The 16,598-nt window shown below is 36.2% G+C and overlaps 1 protein-coding gene across 39 annotated transcripts in view; it reads left to right on the top strand.

The window, feature by feature from the left end:
* NEB (nebulin) overlaps positions 1 to 16,598 on the top strand; it is a 133,325-nt gene that overhangs the window by 68,627 nt on the left and 48,100 nt on the right. For all 39 annotated transcript variants that reach the window (XM_009318966.1, XM_009319003.1, XM_009319001.1 and 36 more), the window contains 27 exons: positions 88 to 291; positions 495 to 599; positions 744 to 851; positions 1,027 to 1,338; positions 2,363 to 2,566; positions 2,791 to 2,895; positions 3,420 to 3,524; positions 3,617 to 3,928; positions 4,234 to 4,338; positions 4,588 to 4,686; positions 5,836 to 5,937; positions 6,128 to 6,235; positions 7,096 to 7,407; positions 7,544 to 7,648; positions 7,733 to 7,837; positions 8,433 to 8,537; positions 9,541 to 9,648; positions 9,735 to 9,848; positions 10,622 to 10,819; positions 11,745 to 11,849; positions 12,443 to 12,547; positions 12,639 to 12,743; positions 13,222 to 13,329; positions 14,026 to 14,139; positions 14,702 to 14,899; positions 15,579 to 15,683; positions 16,429 to 16,533. In XM_009318966.1, the coding sequence (XP_009317241.1) occupies positions 88 to 291; positions 495 to 599; positions 744 to 851; positions 1,027 to 1,338; positions 2,363 to 2,566; positions 2,791 to 2,895; positions 3,420 to 3,524; positions 3,617 to 3,928; positions 4,234 to 4,338; positions 4,588 to 4,686; positions 5,836 to 5,937; positions 6,128 to 6,235; positions 7,096 to 7,407; positions 7,544 to 7,648; positions 7,733 to 7,837; positions 8,433 to 8,537; positions 9,541 to 9,648; positions 9,735 to 9,848; positions 10,622 to 10,819; positions 11,745 to 11,849; positions 12,443 to 12,547; positions 12,639 to 12,743; positions 13,222 to 13,329; positions 14,026 to 14,139; positions 14,702 to 14,899; positions 15,579 to 15,683; positions 16,429 to 16,533 (3,861 nt within the window). The remainder of the gene's footprint in view (positions 1 to 87; positions 292 to 494; positions 600 to 743; positions 852 to 1,026; positions 1,339 to 2,362; positions 2,567 to 2,790; positions 2,896 to 3,419; positions 3,525 to 3,616; positions 3,929 to 4,233; positions 4,339 to 4,587; positions 4,687 to 5,835; positions 5,938 to 6,127; positions 6,236 to 7,095; positions 7,408 to 7,543; positions 7,649 to 7,732; positions 7,838 to 8,432; positions 8,538 to 9,540; positions 9,649 to 9,734; positions 9,849 to 10,621; positions 10,820 to 11,744; positions 11,850 to 12,442; positions 12,548 to 12,638; positions 12,744 to 13,221; positions 13,330 to 14,025; positions 14,140 to 14,701; positions 14,900 to 15,578; positions 15,684 to 16,428; positions 16,534 to 16,598) is intronic.

Genomic DNA, 16,598 nt, shown 5'->3' with positions numbered 1-16,598 from the left:
AGAAGGAGCTTGGGGAAAGGCCTGTACGAAACCTCTCTGCACGTAGAGTTGTCTCGGCAAGGTCAGTAACCCTTGGTTTATTTGTAGAATGTGTACAAGTCAGACCTGGAGTGGTTGCGAGGCGTCGGCTGGTTGACAGAAGGTTCTGTGGATGTGGTGAAAGCAAAGAAAGCCCAGGAACTCCTGAATGAGAGGTTGTACCGCACGCGGCCGGAGGAGATGAAATTCACTAGCATTACTGACACGCCAGACGTTGTCCAGGCTAAGATCAATGCTTTGCAGATCAGTGACGTAAGCTTACCTTTCACTTACCTTTCATTTATGTGATGACATTTCTTTTCTTTGTGGTGGAGAGTAGAATTTCTACCATGGGAATGACTAACTGGAAAGTATTGCAAATCAGAATTACCAAAGAATTTCTGCTGGTGGTTTGTTTTTTTTTTTTTAAGTGTTCAGACCATAGTGAAATGTCATTATGCTTCCTTTCTCCTTAGCATCTGTATCGTGAAGCCTGGGATAGAGATAAGACGCAGATTTCCATACCTTCTGATACTCCTGTAATGCTGCAGTCCAAAGCCAATGCTCTCAACATCAGCAATGTAAGAGAATAAAATCATTATGCGTGTGAAGCCTTATTACATTAAGGGTATGACAAATGCTCTTCCAGAGGAGGTTTTAATAAAAGGCATTGGTGTCAGAGAGTCTTGACCACATGTAAAAAGGGTGATTAATTTTCTTTGCAGAAACATTATCAGAAGGCCTGGGACGAGGCCAAGGCGAAAAGCTATGACATAAGAGCTGATGCCATTCCCATCAAACACGCCAAGGCTTCCAGAGACATTGCTAGTGAGGTACAGTCTTCTCTTAACGTGGTTGCTGCGTCTGTCTCTTCCTGCGTCCACCTCAGCAGAACTGAGTGAAGTTCAGTTCAAAGGGTTGACAGCTTAGGAAGCTGAAAGCCTTTTGTTCGTTAGTCACGTTCAGGTGAGCAATGTGTGGCTGCTTACGTTGTTTCTGCATTTCCAGTACAAGTACAAAGAAACGCACGAGAAGCAGAAAGGCCACTACATTGGGTGCCAAACTGCCCAGGAGGATCCCAAGCTGTCGTGGGCTGCGCGTGCCATGTTGCTGCAGAACGACCGACTTTACAGGAAGGCGTACCATGATTCAAAGGCCCAGGTCCACATACCAGTCGACGCGATGTCAGTGCAGGCAGCCAAGGAGTGCCAGACGCTAGTCAGTGATGTTGACTACCGCCAGTACCTTCACCAGTGGACCTGTCTGCCTGACCAGAATGACGTGATCCATGCAAGGAAGGCCTACGACCTACAGAGCGATGTGCGTTTGTATAGAGATGTGGTAGTTACTACTGTTGCTATTTGATATATTATATCCTTATTTTGATGTTTTGATACTATACAGTCACAAAGATTTATCTTTAGGCTGTTTTTTTCAGTTTTTCATGTTACTGTTATTATCCGCTCGTTTTATCCTTTAAAAAGTATTGGTATTACCTCTAAATGTTATAAAAGCTTTAGTTAGTGTCTGCTATGTTACATATGCTTTTGGAGTATTGTGATTTGGAGAGGATGAAGGATTTGTCTCTCTTACTTTGATGGGACTTATGAAATAACATCTGTTTGCTACTTTAGAATCAGGTAGCTTTTATTACTCCTCTTTATCTGAGTCGACTTATTTAATTGCAAGAAAACTATGTAAGATAGCAGGTAAGATGTTTTAGTGGCTGGTTTTGAAGCAGGAGGAGTCAGTGCAGCTGATTTCCTGACTTGGCTTTGCTGCTTATCAGTCACTCTTCCTCTCTTTCAATTATCAGCCTTGGAGGTGACATTCATGCTCCTTGCTGAAGAATTTGTTCAATTAAAACTTAAATAATGTTGCCTGATACCACTTGAGGTGTTATGCCCGTTAGTTCTAGTCCCTATTACCTCTGTAACCTTTTTTTTCCCTCTTTTTTGTGAAATTTCCTGGCGGGCAGCTTGGGTTTTTTTTGGACTTGTAAATTGTTGAAGTGACTAGAGGAGTAAGTATTTTGGAGGGGACAGGAAGACTCTTTTAAGATCTTAATACTCATCATCGTTAACGGCAATTCTGTTCAGTTGTTTTCCCTCTATTTAACTGCATAAGGTTTAGAATGTATTGTTTAAGAAATGAACTACTTAAAATCTGGTTCCCAGATTGTATTTTACTTATGACACTGAACATCTCTTGTATATAAAAATGATTAATCTAGCTGTAGCTGATTTGACATTTTCTAAAACATCTACTGCTTTATATAGTTTAAAATAATTAAGACAGTCATTTTAAACACAATGTTTTCCTTTTCTGACCATGTCTGATATAGGCTGTCTATAAGTCAGACCTAGAATGGCTCCGTGGAATTGGCTGGTTGCCTAATGACTCTCCGGATGTTAAGAGAGTGAAGCATGCCCAGGAACTCCTGAGTGATAATGTGTATCGTACACCTATTGAAAGCCTGAAATACACCAGTATTGTTGATTCTCCAGACGTTCTTCTAGCTAAAGTGAATGCCGAACAAGTCAGCATTGTACGTTACAATGTTCTTAAAGTTGTTTCAAGGCTATAAAAAGTTAAAGAGAATTCTCACTGCTAAAATATAAAATTGATCAGTGGTATTTTAAGTCAAGTTTAATGCTTTTCCAGACATTTTATTTTTTAAATATGATAATTCAGGAGAGATTTATGGGATTTTATGTTACTGACAAATGTAATTCCATAATTACAATATCATAAAATGAACTATTTTAACAGCCAAAATACAAAGAAGCCTGGGAAAAGGACAAGACTATGATCCATATTTTGCCAGACACACCTGAAATCAACCTAGCCAAGACTAATGCTGTTAATTACAGCCAGGTATGCTTATCATTCTATTTTCTACATTTCTGTAAAATAGTATGTCTATCCTGTGAATTTTAACATTCTAAGATGTTGCTTACAAAGTTGAAGGTTAAGTCACATGAATCTCATTGAAGTCTGTCCTCATACAGAGCTTGCAACATTCCCTTCCCTCTGCTGAGCGTTCTTAAAATATTTAGACATTTTAAAATAAATGCTTGCATACAGCTTTTTAAAAATTAATATCATGCACCATTGAGATAATATTTTGTTGAAATGGATGAGAGCCCAAGGCATACAAATATTTTCTAAACTTTTACAAACACCCTTCTATGCAGTATAGGTTGCAAAACTGGTGTTGCAGGTACTGTACATGTTTGAAAGTCAGTAAGATTTGCAGCAGTATTTATGGCTAGGAGCAGGAGTAGTGCACGAAAAATTCTCACAGTATTTTGGCAAACAAATACCAGTAAACTATGTGTTTCGTTAATGGCAAATGCCAGAGTATTTAGCATATGTGTGACATTTTGCTGTCTTTTCAGAAACTGTATAAAGAAGCTTGGGATGAGTTGAAGATGAGTTGCGATTTGAGAGCAGATGCAATCCCAATCAAGGCAGCCAAAGCTTCTAGAGAAATTGCTAGTGATGTAAGTGCCAAAGGAGGCATCTAGCTCTTCACATGCTTTAAGAGCTATTTCGTGATAACTGTTAGTAATGGTGATCTTTGCTCTTTACCCAGTACAAATACAAACTGGATCACGAGAAGCAGAAAGGACATTATGTTGGAGTTCCAAATGCAAAAGCAGATTCAAAAATGCAGTTTGCCCTCGGCATAGGCAAAGTTCAGAGTGAACTAGAATACAAGAAACACTTTGCCAAATGGAAGACACAGTGCCACCTACCAGTAGACATGCTATCTATCCTATCAGCTAAACATGGTCAGTCTTTGGTCAGTGATATTGATTACCGTCATTACTTGCATCAGTGGATCTGTCTTCCAGATCAGAATGATGTCATACAGGCTAGAAAGGCCTACGATCTTCAGAGTGATGTAAGTTAACATGAAAACTTAGCTTAACTTATTACTGTATTGTCTCTTATTAGTCTGCTTCAGCTCTAAGTAGTGGGAATCTTCTGCTGAATTCAGTGAATTGGCTTTGCTGTTATGAGGAATGCAAAGTATATGCCACTGTTATATATTGGCAAGTTTGAAGTGTGATAAGTTCAGATACAGTGCTCAGGTTGGAATTACTGCTCTCCCTTTAACCAGGGGAAGTAAGGGTCATTATTTATGAATCTTGCTGGATTGTACAGGGAACTGTAACTAACAGCATGGACCCTATTTTGTTTTCCCAGGCTATTTACAAATCTGATTTAGAATGGCTACGGGGAATTGGATGGTTGCCAAATGATTCAGTTGGGATCAACCATGTCAAATATGCTGGAGATCTCTTGAGTGAGGTAACAGAATGTTTTTCAATACTAAAATTTTCTTAAGGGTATTTGTAATTTAAAGTATTTTTAATGGTTAAATACATCAGTATTTTTTTAAATAAAAAATACAACTGGAGTATTTCCACAGCATTCATTGTGTATGGAGAGTTTTTCTTTCCATGTAAACTTTCTTGTCTTGCCTATGTATTCAGAATTGCTGTGTTAGCTACAAAATATTCCAGTATAATCTGACTGTTCATCTTTTCTCTTGTATAGAGAAAGTACCGTACAAAAGCCGAAACTCTTCCATTTACTCCAGTGGCGGACAGAGTTGATTATATCACAGCAAAGAATAGTGGTGAAATTCTTAGTGATGTAAGTTTGCTAGCATGTTTCCGGGCTGTTAACTTGGTCTGTATATTTACATGGTAGGAATTTATCTTTAAAAGGCTATTTATTTTATCTTTTAAAAAAATGCAAAAGAATTCTTGATCAGTCTCTGGGAATTCTGTGAATGTATGACATAAAGATGAACAGGACTTCACTAGCTCATCTCCATCACTTACGAGGGAATAAGCTAATATTCCTAAGCAGAATAACATCTTTCCTAGACATGTGAAAAGCCAGTGCCAGTTCTGCAACCAGTCCCTTCTTTCAGTCTTGGCTGATATAATTGGTGATCATTGACAACACGAACATAAATAGCCACTTGCACTCTGGCAACCACAGTGTTTAATCCTTCTCACTCAGCCAATATGAGTTATACTTTTTAGTTAACTACTGTGTAACAAGAAACATGAGCAAAACTGGTGCGCTGTCAGCTTGCCATTCTTTATATGTTTTTGAAGACTAGTCTGTGAGGAGCTGGTCTGTGAACATGAAATGACACAACCCCCTCTCAGTTCATGAGTTTGTGTTTCTTTTTTACTGTATGCTTCTGTTAGAGAACAGGCCAAGCTAAACACTTACATTAACTCAAACACTGGTAAAAGGTTGGCAATTACAATGATACGGTTGGATTGAATGGCATACTGCCATGCAACCACATGCACCCATTTGGGCATGTCCTGTGCTTGGGAACATGACTCAGTGTAGATATCTGTGGCTGGGAGATGCTATAATGCTGCATGCACATAGAGATCACGCTGAGTAAAGAGATTTGCTCTTAAAAAGCTTAAAATCTATTGCCCTTGTTCAAACACTTCTTGCTTGGCTATTGGCTGTACATCCCTGTAGACCAAACAGGTAGCAGAACTTTGACTTCTGATGATTCTTCCCTGTCCATCCAGCTGCCTCGGAACAAGTTTTCAAAATTTCCTCTGAGAAATTTTGTAATTTCTAGTCTTGTATAATTTCCTTTTTTAAAAAATACTCATTTGGATGTATATTTAATGTATCATGTCTAATAGCCTTCCAAATTCAGGGTTTTATACATTATTTCATGCATAAAATATGGGTCTTGGTATTATGTTTTCCCAATTTTGTGACGGTGCTGCAAGGCAGTAATTTCTTTCTCTCTTCTAGGTTAAATACCACAAAGCATGGAATGAGGTCAAGTCAAATTATACTCTAACAGATACACCACAGCTAGATATGGCCCGAGAGGCAGCCAGAATTCTTAATCAGGTACGTGATCTCTCCTTGACAATTTCTATTCACATTAATAACTCCTTTGAGAAATTTAGAAAATTTGCCTTATTAAGAACATCCTAAAGGAAGGATTTGTTATCCTTATACTTTAATATAGGTTACATATATATGGTAATAATTATCATTATAGTAGTGTTGAATTCCTCCTCACTTTTATTTTCCACAGAATTTATACAAGGAAAGTTGGGAGAAAGAAAAAGCCACTGGTTACCTCTTACCTCCTGACACTGTGCAGATCTGTCATGCCAAACACTCAAATGATGTCCAAAGTGAGGTAATAATTTTTCTCATTAGGAAGGCAAGTGCTTGGAAGCCCAGAAATGTTAAAGGCCTTGCAAATTCAACAACAGACATAGAAAGCTTTCCATTAGGGGTAGCATCCAGTAGACTCTTCATGACCCATGAAGTCCACTGTCCTCCAAACAATTCAGCCATCTTTGTTATTGTGGGTTTTACAGATATCAGTGCTAAAAGGTCAGATTCTCCTTTCCACCTTCACTTTCTCCAGAAATAGTCCTTTCAACATCAACTAAGGTGGACTTCCATATTTTATAAATGACAAATAATTGAAGTGATATTATAGTTGTAATATATAGCTCTGATTTCATTTTTTGGCATATTATGGAGGCTTCCTCCTTGAAAAACTGTAGGATGGTATGTACATTACATTTAAAACTTTTGCATAACGGGTGTTGAAATTATTACATGACTCTTAGTTTGAACATACATTTTATCAAAACAATGTGATGTAAATACCTTAAATAAGCATCCACTCTTCAGGCAGTCTCAAATAATTTGTTACAAAAATTTGTTACAAAACTGAGTCTAAATGCACTTATTAATAAACATTTTCTAACAAGGCTTTCCTCTTGTGTTGAAAATACTGTTTACTGAAAAATGGTACCATATTAGTCTAGAAAACGATATATTTTGAAGTGCAAGGACTAAACAAAGTAATGTTACTGTTTGTGTCATATTTTTATCTTGTTGTGTACTGAAAACCTAAGACTGCAGTTGACAACTCACTGCCTCATCTATTCTTTGTGTTGACAAAACCATAGCTGTTCACAGGTTAAAAACAGAGCAGATATAATCAGTGCTGATTTTATACTTCTTTCTCCCCTCTTCCATTAGCTTAAATACAAAGCTGACTATGTCAAACAAAGAGGTCACTATGTTGGAGTTGCCAGTATGAGAGATGATCCAAAACTGGTGTGGTTTGAGCATGCAGGCGAGATCCAGAATGACAGATTGTACAAATCAGACTATCACAAAACAAAGTCCAAAATTCACATCCCTCCGGATACGATGTCAGTTGTAGCAGCGAAGGAGTGTCAGACCTTGGTCAGTGATATTGACTACCGCCAATACCTGCATGAATGGACATGCCATCCTGACCAGAACGACTGTATTCAGGCAAGGAAGGCCTACGATCTGCAAAGTGATGTAAGTGATACTACATACATACTATGTCATTTCCACTTAGTTTGGTCTAAGTATATTGTCCATATTACATAAAACTGAAAAACGTCATCCTGAATTAAATAATTTCTTTCCTTTTTTATTATCTTTTATGATTTAGAATATTTATAAATCTGATTTGGAATGGCTTCGTGGCTGTGGTTGGATTCCTCTGGATTCAGTGGAACATAAGAAAGTTAAGAATGCACAAGAACTGGTAAATAAGGTAAGAGGAAATATTTTAGCAGTTATGCGATTAGCTGCTCTTTCTCATGCACAGTGTTTAAGAAAATATTTCATCTCTTTGCAGAGAGCATACACAAAAGAAGCCCTTGATAACTTTTCCAATTATACCAGTGTGGTTGACACTCCCGACATTGTTTTGGCAAAGATTAACTCTGTCAATCAGAGTGATGTATGTACTTGTTTTTAAATAGAAACTGTTATATTACTAGAATTAGTAGCTGACTTTTGCTTTTGCTAGCAAAAGTAGTTTAGCTTTTGCTAAACTATACTGTGTTTAGCCTTATGTATGTGTGTGTGTGCATATGCATGCTTCATTAATAATAGGCTTTTACTGGGGTAAATAAGTTTAGTAAGAAGTGATATAAATGAACAACACAATATTGCTATCCAAAATAATTTTGCATTTTTCTGTAGAAGAATATAGCATGTCCCTTATTTAGAGTTTACATAGATTTTGCTTATAGTAGTTTAAAATTGAGTCCTGTTCTTGGTGAACAGCTGTTAGTTGTATAGTGCTAGTGGAGTTCTGGTGTTGCTACTAACCTGTATTTGCTGATCAGTATGTTTAATTTCACTAGAATACTCTGTGGATTTTGTGGTGTGACATACTGATGACATTTGCCTGTGTAGCATAGTGGTTGGAATGTACTACACAGCATTACTGAAGATATAACAGAAAATTAATGTCTACTTCTAATAGATGGACTAGGTGGGATAATTTATTTCTCCTGTGGAATTAACATTGTGTTTGTTTTCTTTTGTAGCTAAAATACAAAGAAACATTTAACCTTGAGAAAGGCCAGTATATTGGGTCTGATGATACTCCTGCGCTGAACCATGCCAAAGACATGTCCTTACTATACAGTGATGTAAGATTTGATAAATATCTAACTAAGCTTTAATTTGTTTGTTTTGAAAGTGACAGAATGTGGAGTGCACTTCAGAAAACTGTTCTATTTCTGTTTCTGTCATTAGTCTGTTGGGCGGCACTGGGGAAGTTACTTAATCTCTTTTTTCTTCAGTTTTTCCCAGTTTGGATCACTGGGATAAGGATAATTTCTTTCCTTACTGAACTGATCTTAAAGCACTGCTGTGTGGTGTTTGGAAGTAGTAATAGCAGTAGTAGTAGTAGCAGTAGCAGTGGTAGTAGTAGAAGTAGAGTTTGTGGGACAAAAACAATTTGTAATTCCATCCAATAATATCTTCCTAGGCTACTGATGAAATTAACTTTTTTTTTTTTATGAGAGGAAAATTGTAGATGATACATTATTAAGTGGTTACTTTAGAGTAGTCTCACTACTTTTAATGGGAAATCTCTATTTTTTTTAAAATGTAAGTGACTACTCATTCATATGAGTAGGTGCTTCATAACTTAGTCTGAAGGTAAATATATTTAATATTTAACAAAATATGAGGTATTGGAAAAGTGTCACTGACACAGTTAATTCTCTTATAATAAACAATAGTATTCCTTGAAGATTTTTCACAATTTTTAACATGTATCTATAAAATTATCAATGTCAATTCTATACTGCACTTCTAAACAAGAGTTCATATCTACATTTTGGATATTTTTATTACTCTTCTGGATGAGAAATGTTGAATTCCAAATATAGTAAAGCAAGCAGCGATCAGCTCAAAATTGTGCTCAGGTACCTTCCTGAATTGGAACACTTATTCTGTTTGCCTTACTTACGCTGAATAAGTGTTCAAAATGAACATTCTTCATTTACTTTATTGGGACAATTCATGGAATAAGGAGCTACTCTGTAAAAGTAGTCATATTCCATGTGTGTATAAATGGCAGAGTCAGGTATCTTGGAAAGTATAATGGATTTTTTATGAAAACCTTTATGTGTTTTGTTTGTCTAGAAACTTTATAAAAATGCTTGGGAAATTAGCAAGCCCATTGGATATACTTTGGATGAGAAATATATTCCGCTTGTTGGAGCGAAGCATGCAAACTACATAAATAGTGAGGTTAGTATGAATTTTCCATTCTTTCTCTTTTTTCCCCTACATGTTGTTAGAATGAACTTTACAATTTTCACATTAATATTTTGCAGCTTAAATATAAGGAAATATATGAGAAGCTGAAAGGCCATTACCTGGCTGGGAAGGAGATTGGTGATTTCCCCAGCGTCATTCATTCGCTAGCATTCCAGAAAATAAGGAGTGCGGTAAGGAGAGAATTAGTCTTGCTGTAGTATTTTCCATTTTCTTTATTTTAGTGTGACATATTTAAACATAAATAATACAATGCTTAATAACATCAGTAAAAGTGTTTTCAACATGTTTATGTTTCCTGAATGATTATTTTGTGTGTGGGTTGAATAATATTGAACTTGCAATGATTTAGGAGATTAAGAAGGGATTTGTTTAGCTAGTAGACATATTAGAATAGGGAAAAAAACTTTTTTCTATTTCAGTTTAAGACTCTGAGCAGTAAGAAATACTATGTGACTTGGGATTCTTTTGCTTTACAAAAAAAAGTGTTAATTTTGAACTGAAATAGGAATTTAAGAACTGGAAAAGTAAATGCACATTTGGTGTTTTGTTATTATCACCACTGCACATACAGCATGTCATGCAGGGCATAAAGTTAGTATAATCCCAAATATTCTGTCTTCATTCAGACAGGGAGATTTAACTAGATTAAAAACATGTTTGTAGCATATGACTTTTTTTATCTTGGAAGTCCTGTTAATTTTTGCACCTGTTAAATCTGCAAAGTGAAGGAGGTCATTCTTGTCCTTCTAGAACCTCATCAGAATAAATGGTGATTAATATAGAAGTTAAGATTTCATCCCATTGAATCCCATGGGAGGCTAGCTACTAAGTCCAGAAAGCATGCCTCAGATTATGCTATAACCTCTGTAGCCTATTAGAGTCAAAATTATGCAGACAAACACCATTCTCTCTTCTCGCCTTTTCCCCAATCTGTCCTTTTTAGTTGGCATACAGAAAGAGTTATGAAGACACCAAAGCAAATGTCCATATTCCAAGTGACATGATGAATCATGTGCTAGCCAAGAAGTGCCAATATATCCTCAGTGACCTTGAATACCGAACTTACCTCCATCAGTGGAATTGTTCACCTGAAGAAAATTGTGTTATTCAAGCCAAAAAAGCCCAGGAAATTTTGAGTGATGTATGTGTTTCATTTATTTGTTTGACATTTTAGTAGCCCTTCATGTAATTTTTTCCAAGGTATTTAAATATAAAATACTTTCAAATATCTTCCATAGTATTTAAATATGAAATTAGTAACCATGGTCTTAGATTGCTTAGTAGCACAGTACCGAAAATTACATTTTTACAGTTTTCTTTGGGACATTTTAATGGTCTGGTTATTTATTATTCATTCGTAAATTGGAAAAATTTTAATTTAACATTTATGAAACCTTCCCAAAGGTCACTGCTATCAACACTTAATCTCTCTTTGACTGGATGAGACTGTATAGAAAAGCTTACCATCTGGCACATGCAGAGGAGAGATGTGGATGTACCATGGTACAGTCAGAATATTGCTGCACTGCAGTGATTGTTATGTATTGTAATTGGGAATGCTGTAATTTGCACAGGGGCCAGGGCAGCATCCACAATCCTCCTGCATCTAATGGGTCTGGAAAAGACTTCTCTTCGTTCATTTAGGGTTGTATCAGTCCACAGAGTCTGAGCTGGGTGAATGGCACGCTGAACCATGACACTTTTTCATATTACATAGTCAACAGTATCTCAGCTTGGGCCAACCAACCTTCCTAATAAAATTTGATGATGTGTTCATTGCCTGGCCTATTACTATGCTGTCTTACTTGGTTTAGTTTCCCTTGCAAATTCTGTGGGTAAAAATCATTCAGTCAAACCGTGAGATGGGCTAGTCTTCTCCGTGCTCACATTTAAACTTCCAAATAGATTGGAAATACTGAACGAGCCTGGTTCAGATTCAGTGGTAACCTTCTGCATTGAGTTTGCACAAGTGGAAGATACTGAATATAGAGAAGAAACAAATACTACTTACTTCAAGCAGAAGGCAAATTTCTTCCTAACTTAATAGTCTGTTTTATTCCATATAGGTGGTGTATAAAGATGACTTAAATTGGCTTAAGGGACTTGGATGTTATGTCTGGGATACTCCACAAATCCTGCATGCTAAAAAATCGTATGACCTCCAGAGCCAAGTAAGCGTGTTTTCCTCAAATAAGTAAATAATTATAAGGTTTTTTTTCTTCCATTTATGATTCACTGGGACTGACACCTGTCCTAGTCCAGAGCAGAATGAAGCAATTCCTATTACGTCAGAAATATTTTGTTCAAACTATTATAATATACTCTTTCAGTTTCGTCTGTAGAGACCTGATCACTTTTGTTACTGATGGAGCAGAAAACTTAGGAGAATGGAAGAACAGCGAGGTTGTGGTTTTTAACAGTGAGAAGATAACACTTTGTCTTTCTGTATGCCACCCTGTGCACAAAATATCTCAGTGAGACATTTATGTTGGGAAAATAGTGTGTCTTGCCTTGCTGATTGTACTCTTAGCCTACTAGATGCTATACAGTGATGTGCAATTTTCATTATTCCTTAGTTCATATTGGCTATATATTAATTATTTCTTTTCTGTGGCCTGTCGCTTTTAAAGTTGGTCTTAACTGGGCCGTAATCCTGGTATTCAGTTGTCCAGAACTGATTTTAAAGGAAGCTGGCAGCGAATTTCCTGGTTATTTTCAGCATTACTGTTTTCTTGTTTTGTTTTGTTTTGTTTTGTTTCCTTAGATAAAATATACAGCTGCAGGAAAAGAGAACTTTCAGAACTTTGGTGTTGTTACTGACACACCTCTCTATGTGACTGCAGTGCAGAGTGGTGTAAATGCTAGTGATGTGAGTCTCCCCACCTTTTCTACTTGGACTTTTCCCCACGCTCCTTCTGACAATTGAAACAAGTTAACTAAACCTATCTTTCATCTTACAGGTGAAATACAAGCTAGATTACCACAAAACTAAGGACAAGTATACAACTGTGACTGAAACAGTGGACACTGAAAGAGTTCAAAATTTGAAACATCTCTTTAGCAACGTAAGTGTTTCTGTACATTTTTTTTCTCGTAAGGTGCTACTATGTGGGCTTTTTGTTTTATTTTGTTTGTTCACTCTGTTTGAAGATAAATGTCCAAACATGGAGCTTATCAAAGCCAGTGATAGCCCTCTGCATTGCTTGAGTATGGGGAAGATGCTGTATTTCAGGCAGAGGGTATGTTTTCTACCTGTAGTTCCCAGTCTTGTCAAAATACGTGCATTAATAAATGGATTCCCTGAAGAAAATTGCACCTGAACAAAATTAAGAGCTTGTATGAGAATGGACATGAATAGTTAGAAAGCTTTTTTCTCACCCTTTATGTGCACTGTCAAGATTTAACGAGTGTACAGCCTCTTGATATTAAGTAATAGTTACGGCGTATAAATACAAACAGAAGGGCTTTTGATTTCTGTTGGTCATTGGTTATTACCCAGGAGAAGAATTTTTCCACTCACAGAGACTTTCTATTTCCCCATAGAATATCTACAAGAAAGCCTGGGAAAAAGTGAAAGCTACTGGCTATATAATGCCCTCTGATGCTGTATCCCTAGCACGTGCAAAAGAACTGAAGCATAATGCTAGTACTGTAAGTGAATAAAATACTTTCTTTTTTTTTTAATCAGATCATCAATTCTAGCAATGAAATCCTTCATGCCTTGCATATACTATAGGTATAAAAAAGTTTTTTTTTTAAATTATCTTCTATTTTTAATTTAGATATAATATATATCTGTAGATAATCAGTTTTCTGTGATAATCATTTGGATACAAGTTAGATAGTCCTCTGCTGCTTCTTTTAATGGAAAAAAAAGTCACATTTTATAGTAATAGAAACTGTTTCTTGAAAATGTCTGGTTAGGGGTTTTTTTTTTAGTCTAAATTGCATAAGCATCCAGGCCAGAAAAACACCAAATGTCTTTAAATGATGCTTTACTGAGTATAGAAGAAACTAATCTTATGCTTTACTGAACTGAGGCTTATGAAAGATCACTCTCTTCATGGATATCTTTAAATGAAAGAGCTGGAACAATAAATAAATAGCTTATTCTACATCTATTTATTTTTAAGGTCTTCTAGTCAGCTGTTGTTATGTTTACAACATGATAGTTATGATGTGCTTTCTTTGCCATTTACAATAAAACAGAAAACCAAGATCCTGCTTTAAAGGCTTTCCCTGCTTGTGGACTCAACTAAATATTTTGCTTACTGATGAATTTTGTTCCAATAATACAGTTGACTCATTGGAGTCAGTTATTTGTTGCTTTTCTTTGCATCTGCTTAGGTAAAATACCGAGAAGAATATGACAAGTTTAAAGCACTGTACACGCTACCCAGAGGTGTTGAGGATGATCCCAATACAGCAAGGTGCCTTAGAGTTGGAAAGCTTAATATTGATGTAAGTGTTGTTTTCTGATGTGTGTGTTCCTGATAAACCCATACTTATCTCAGAAGAGGCTACTCAAAGAATCCACATGCCTTCCTTCAGATATTACATTTCCACATGCATTTGGCAACGTTCAGTATTTGCTGAACATATATATTTCTATAATACACCTACGAATGTCTTTTCAAGCTTGTGACTCAACTGTTAAATTGCCTGCATGGCTAAACCTTTAGTGTAATATGTTTATGTATAAAACGGAGCACTACATAGACTACCTCCTTTCAAGATGTGAGTGCAATGGAAATCTGACAAATCATATTTTATCATCCTTGTTAAGGTTCTGCAAATTATTTTTAGAGCAGGCAAGATGTAAATTTTAGTCACAGCAAAAGTGATTGCTCTCCCACTAACATTCCATGAAAATATGAATAATTTTGCTTCAAATTTATCAACAGTTAATGCTTGTCCTGGTTTTGGCTGGGATAGAGTTAATTTTCTCCCTAGTAGCTAGTAAACCACAACAATGCTTCAGACTATTTGTCAACATTATTAATGTACTGCTTTAACTCTGCAGCGTCTGTACAAGGAAGTCTATGAAAAGAATAAGGCCAAGGTCCACATTATTCCAGACATGGTGGACATAATTTCTGCTAAGGATGCACAGAAGAAAGTCAGTGAAATCGATTACCGCACACATCTCCATGAATGGATCTGTCTACCAGATCTTCAAATCAATGCCCATGTTCGAAAAGTAACTGATCAACTCAGTGATGTAAGTTCACAAATCATGTGTTCGTGGCTCACTTTTTAAAAAGATTCTTGCATTTATGCTCTGTTAGAGGAAATGATTTAGCAAAAACTTAGTTGGAGCACTCTGAAGTTGCTACTTGAATCCGTTGTATTATGCACTGCTGAACAGCATCTGCATCATGTTTTCGCAACACTTGGCAATAAGTGCGTAGTTGAGATGTGGCTTAGTATGCATAATTTCAGTGTTATCGGTGTAGGCATTGGGTCATAACATTACAGTTCTACCAGTTCAGCCATCCCTGTCTGTAAATTGTCCTTTATTATTTGGTTGCATAAGGTGTGGAAACTTTGGAAGTTTGAGAAAATCCTGGTGGTGCAAAGCCTCTATGCACTTGCCTTGCACAGGTCAGCCCAGGAGTAGGCCAACAATCTATCAGTAAATCATTGCCCGGTAGGATATGCAAGTAGTTTTTTTTAAAATCATTGGGGTTTTTTATTTATTGGCCAAACTGAAGCAAAGAAGAAAAATTATTTAAATTCCAAAAGGAATTGTTTTGATTTTCTCAAACAAAAAAAAAAAGTCAAAATACCAGAAACCTTACTTGCCATCATTTGACAGTTGTGTTTCAGACTGATTTAGCAATAAGGGATTAGATCCTAGTGGAAGTCTTACAGATTGCTTCTTTGCTCTTATACCTTAGGTGGTATACAAGGATGATCTTAACTGGCTGAAGGGCATTGGCTGCTTTGTTTGGGACACTCCTGAAATTCTCCATGCCAAACATGCCTACGATCTTCGCAGTGATGTGAGTAGATACACTGGTTTTCCTTCTTAGTTTTTTTCACTCCATTGTATTAAAAGGATGGAGTAGCTTTATTCTACTCCAGACATAATCTGGAAAATGTTATATATCCTTCTCTACTGAAATATTCATTAAATAACCATATATGGTTATTTAAACTGTGCTGCTCTAGAAGTAGATATTGTCAGGTTACATCCCATTCAGGAAAGCATTAAGCATTCTGTTTTAAATACTTGTCTTCTCAGAAAAGCACTTAAAACAGTAATTCTTCATTCAGAACCCTTGAAGTAAAGCAGAAGTGATGCAGAATTCATATTAAAAAAGAAGTATTTTCATCTTGATTTTGATTTCTTTTTCTCCTCTCAAAATCTTATGACACATCCTTAGTTTGGGATTAAGCCATTAAAATGGGAGAATAACCATTCTGGTTTTCGAGAATGTGTGTCCCTTCATAAGTTCTGTATCAGAAGTATGTTGGATATTTATCATATGGTACATATGCCTATTCTATGAATGAGTATTGACATTTCCTAATATTCTTGATAAAACTTATCAGCTGTTATTTAGTAAGGTGCCATGTTCATTTATTCAGCCATAATTTCAATACACTTTCTGTTTAAATGCTGGTTCACTAATAGAATAGTTCAGTAATAAAATAAATAGTAAATATAGTAAATATAATAATATAATAAATTCAATTAACAATGACTAGCCTTACTAATTAGAGCTCTTGAATTTCTCTCTGCAGATTAAGTACAAATCTAAGGCAGAAAAGATGAAGAATGACTACACTGTGGTCATGGACACTCCCGTCTATGTCCAGAATGTCCTCAGTGGCTTGAATTTAAGTGAAGTAAGTGTTTGTATCACCTTTCACCTCCAATATTGCATATGCCATTACCTCACAAGTTCTAGAAA

Source organism: Pygoscelis adeliae, unplaced genomic scaffold (assembly GCF_000699105.1).
Source record: "Pygoscelis adeliae isolate BGI_AS28 unplaced genomic scaffold, ASM69910v1 Scaffold222, whole genome shotgun sequence".
NCBI lineage: Eukaryota > Metazoa > Chordata > Aves > Sphenisciformes > Spheniscidae > Pygoscelis > Pygoscelis adeliae.
The sequence above is the reverse complement of the archived record's forward strand: the minus strand, read 5'-3'. Positions and strand labels throughout refer to the sequence as shown.